Source organism: Triticum aestivum, chromosome 6A, assembly GCF_018294505.1.
Source record: "Triticum aestivum cultivar Chinese Spring chromosome 6A, IWGSC CS RefSeq v2.1, whole genome shotgun sequence".
Taxonomy (NCBI): domain Eukaryota; kingdom Viridiplantae; phylum Streptophyta; class Magnoliopsida; order Poales; family Poaceae; genus Triticum; species Triticum aestivum.
In genome coordinates this window covers 59,906,495-59,911,125 of record NC_057809.1, presented here as the reverse complement: position 1 = coordinate 59,911,125, position 4,631 = coordinate 59,906,495, and the positions used below count along the sequence as shown (strand labels likewise).

The window sequence follows — 4,631 nt, the reverse complement described above, 5'->3', positions numbered from 1 at the left end:
TAGATATAGATATAGATATATAGAATAAAGCTTCTAGTTCGTTGCAAGAAAAAATGCTTTATGCTAGTATTTCGAAACAAAACTTAATCAAATAAAACTTGACATCATTAAACTCGCTCCGATATACTCCCTCCGTCCCATAATATATGGTTGCTTTTAACACAATGTCAAAACGCTCTTATATTATGGGACTCAAAACGCTTTTATATTAAGAACGGAGGAAGTACTATATGCCATATGGAATATGATGACATTTCATAAGGATATATTTCATTGTTATACAGGCGCATGCACACGCGGTCGATTCGCCGCTGCATGAAACGAATACAAAGAAGGAAGCATCAGGAAAATTCGCTCGCCGAGCGAGTCAAGGCATAGATGCCTGTGGCTTAATTACATCCCCCTTTCCTTGCCGATTTTCTAATGCAAGATTGTAATCAAAACCTTTGATTAATAAAGCTCATTGATTCGATGTGTATTGTTGGCGAGTTCAGGCTTTGTAGCCACCAGCAGTGGCGCCCGCGCTGGCTCCAGCGGTGGCGGTGGCCGTGGCTGCGGCAGCGGGCTTGGCATCCTTCTCGACTTGGGTCATGGCATTGATGGCCTTGCTCAGGGCGGTCTGAAAGACAGTGAATTTTACCTCCGGCGCGGCGGCGACGGTGGCGGCGTAGGCCTGCTTGACAGCGGCCTCGAGGGCGGGGATGAACTTGTAGCTCTCGTATGTGCCGCCCGTGGTCTCCTTGATGGCCTTGTTGAAGGAGGACTCGAAGACGGTGAACTTGTCGTTGACCGGGGCAGCGTCGGCGGCGGTGGCGGCGCTCCTGAAGGCGGCGTCGACCTGGTCGATGGCCTTCAACTCGCCGGTGGGGACCCCCTTGACCTCCTCCTCGGCGGGCTTGACGGAGTGGACCTCGAGGGTGCCGGAGATGACGCGGAGCGACTCGGTGAGGGTGGCGACGTAGGCGTCGTACTTGGTCTCGGGGGTGGCGCCCTGGGCTTTGTCGTAGGCGAGCTTGTAGGAAAGTTCGAGGCTGCTGGAGAGTTTGGCCATTGAGCTGGACTGGGCGGCGTACTGGCCGGTGGCGGCGCCCTTGAGGACCTCCGCGAAAGCCTTGTTAGAGGCCGCGCTGAATGTGGCCTCAAATGTCTTGTACTTGTCCGCCGCAGGGACGCCGGCTGCGGCCGCCACAGCCGCCTTGAAGCCATTGTTGATATCCTCCATCAGCTTCTGCTCTGGAGTCGTCGCCTTGGGCTGGGTCCCTGGGGCGGCGGGTGTGGCCGGGGCGCCGGGGGCGTAGGCGGCGTAGGAGACGGCCGGCCCCGCCACGAGGGCGACGGCGAGGAAGAGCGCCACCGTGTACTTCTGCACCGCCGCCATTGCTGCTGCTCTTGGAGAGGAGAGGAGAGATGGTGTTGTGTTGTGAGGATGAAGGAGGCGTGGCTCTCGCTTATCTCTATATATACATACATGCATGCGAACGTACGGTGTGGTGTCATGGTGGGAGGCCAGGAGAGCTTTACGCGCCCAAATTAGCAATGCTCCTTCCGCTCTGCCTTCCGGCTTCCGCTCTCCTCCCCTGGAAATCCTATACTTACGGGTCTCTCCTTTACACTAACCTCTTACTAATCCCATGTTAGGGGCAAAAATGCTACACCTAATTGAGGGTGAAGGCACGAGCCAGGATTAGAAATGAGGGCGTGAAGCACATAATAATTGCACACGAAATAAAAGATTGCCATATATAAGTCCTGGGTGTGGCTAGATCTTAGTCGACTTGGTTAGTGAAGTGACACAACATAAAAAAAATAAAAGAACAGTTTGCACAGATCTCCACCTAAGAGCTCACGAATATAGGATTGACCGAGGCTTCATTAAGTCATCGTCGGCTGAGATTTAGCAGTCCTGTTAAGTCTTATAGTAGACAAGCCAGCCCGGATACATGTAGCTCGGTATCACCGCGGTCCGTATTGTCACCGGGATATGTGCTGTCAGACTATTTATATTCAGCCTCGTTGCAATACCCACAGCGAGTCATGGACAAGGAAAGAATACATCCTCTCTACACGGGGCATGCATGGTGACCATTATGGCTCATGTCATTTTTCAAATTAGTCAGTAGTGTTGGAGGGATTGACCACGGATAACCTCATTAGCACCCGATAGCATTTTAAGACATCGGGGCTAGTAAAGCCCCTTGCACCTCCCGGACGCACGGCTGGCTCCCTGGGCCGGCTGGTCCAGGAGGCCGGCTGCTAGAAGACGGCGTGTTCTCAGAAGGCGGCCTCAGGGAGCCGACACCTAGCAGGTGGACCTGCGTCACCTCAAAGTTTGCACCCATTTATTACGACGAGACGTGGCGTGGCTACAGGACCACCTGCCACCCCCGAATCCAGGAGGAACGTAGCCACAGTGCGGGCGTACCAGGCAGACGCCCCTCGCCCAGCGCGGCACTGTAGTCACGCAACCCATGACGTGACCTACGTCAGCTAGGGCCATGCTCCCACGACGGGCGGTCAGTACAGCCCGCAGGCGGCGGGCCCTACCTGTCCGCGAGCGATTAGAAGACGGCGCACCCCGAGCAGGTGGCCTCGAGGGCGGGCCGACCTCTAGCAGGCAGCCCTCCCTCTCCTCGGAGTCTGTGCGCCATTAATCTGATGAGACGGAGTGTGGCTACAGTAAGCGCCCGCCAGGCGGTGAGACTGTAGCCATGCGCCCCCCGACAAGGCCTCCGTCATCCAGTGTGAGGCTACAGAAAAAGGTAGTCGGCATGGCCCGCAGACGGCGTGCCCTTACCTATCGGCCGAGTTTGCGGCAGCCGGCGGGACCCACCAGACGGCAGGTCCCAGCAGCCGGCGAAGAACCTGGCGCCCAGAGACACTGACATCCAGGTCCTACACCTAAACGGATTACCATTGTACCTCTGGGAGTAGGCCTATATAAACCCCCGAGGTTCACCCATGCAAAGTGTTCTGCACTCACGTAGATACACACACCCATAGCTAGAGAGGCAAAGGAGCTAGCTTTGCCCTTCTTCCTCCTCTAGCCAAACAGCTCAAGGAGCAACCTTGTAGCCACCTATTGACATTAGTCATCATGTGGAGACCCCGCAGAGCAGGACTAGGGCTATTATTTCCACGGAGAGCCTCGAACCTCGGTATGACTCGTAGGTGTTCGAGATCTCGCTCACTCCCGCTTCCAGGGCCCGAGGACGTACTCATGTCCCCATCCATGATAAGCCACCCCGTCGGTGTCAAAACCGGCGGATCTCGGGTAGGGGGTCCCAAACTGTGCGTCTAGGCCGGATGGTAATAGGAGGCAGGGGACACAATGTTTTACCCAGGTTTGGGCCCTCTTAATGGAGGTAAAACCCTACGTCCTGCTTGATTGATATTGATGATATGGGTAGTACAAGAGTAGATCTACCACGAGATCAGAGATGCTAAACCCTAGAAGCTAGCCTATGGTATGATTGTATGTTGTGGTTGTTCTACGAACTAAAACCCTTCGGTTTATATAGACACCGGAGAGGGTTAGGGTTACACAAGGTCGGTTACAAAGGAGGAGGTATCCATATCCGTATTGCCTAGCTTGCCTTCCACGCCAAGTAGAGTCCCATCCGGACACGAGACGAAGTCTTCAATCTTGTATCTTCATAGTCTAACAGTCCGACCGAAGGATATAATCCCGTTGTCCGAAGACCCCCACATCCAAGACTCCCTCAGTAGCCCCCGAACCAGGCTTCAATGACGATGAGTCTGGCGCGCAGTATTGTCTTCGGCATTGCAGGGCGGGTTCCTCTCTAAATTCCGTGTACCTGTCGAAATAGTGTCCGTCCTCTTGTGAATTTTACACTCCTAGGCTTCCACGCCCAATAATGGCCACTTTCCACGTGTCGAGCGAATGTGAAGAGCCAGGGTGTTTTTACATTTCCCCCTAGCTGTGTGAATGAGCTGCCTATTAAAAAGACGAGGATTCAGATCCAAATCACACCATCCTCCCTTGGCGAGCCTTCATCGGAGCGCATTCGACAGAGATCCATTCCATCATGGCCGGTCGACGCAGCTCCTACTCTCGCTCCCCTAGCCCCACACCTGGAGATTGGGAGAGATGCTCCGTCCCACACAGCAAATTAGTTATGCTTCAGTCCAAGGGACTTCTTCCCCCAGCGTGCATGGTCCCAGTTCGAGCCGGGCTTGCCACCTATAATGGCAGAGAGCAAGCAGAGAGCCTTCCCAATCCCTCCAAGGGAGAGCGGGTATGCCTTGTCCCTTATTTGGTAAGAGGGCTCGGATTTCCAATTCATCCGTTTCTCCGGGGGCTCCTGGAGTTCTACGACCTCCAGTTGCACAACCTTACGCCTGCCTCCATGCTGCATATCGCGGGATTCGTAGCCCTTTGCGAGTTGTTTTTGGGCTGTGAGGCTCATTTTTCTCTGTGGAAGAAGCTGTTCTGCCTTGTGCCCCGTTTCTTAGAAGGGGTCAATATATCAAGTGGGCGGGGCCGAAGTGTGGCGTATTGCCGGGACCGGATACCTGTCCGGAACCCCAAAGAAGACGTCCGAAGACTGGCCTTCAGAATGGTTTTATATAGAAGATGTCCCCCTCCCCGATCCTATTAGAATCGGCCTTCC

The 4,631-nt window shown here is 54.4% G+C and overlaps 1 protein-coding gene across 1 annotated transcript; it reads right to left on the bottom strand.

The window, feature by feature from the left end:
- Positions 1-231: 231 nt before the first annotated feature.
- LOC123130270 (pollen allergen Phl p 5.0101) lies at positions 232-1,415 on the bottom strand. The gene has a single exon (XM_044550203.1). The coding sequence runs from the start codon at positions 1,376-1,378 to the stop codon at positions 491-493; it is 888 nt and encodes a 295-aa protein (XP_044406138.1). The 5' UTR covers positions 1,379-1,415; the 3' UTR covers positions 232-490.
- Positions 1,416-4,631: the final 3,216 nt, after the last annotated feature.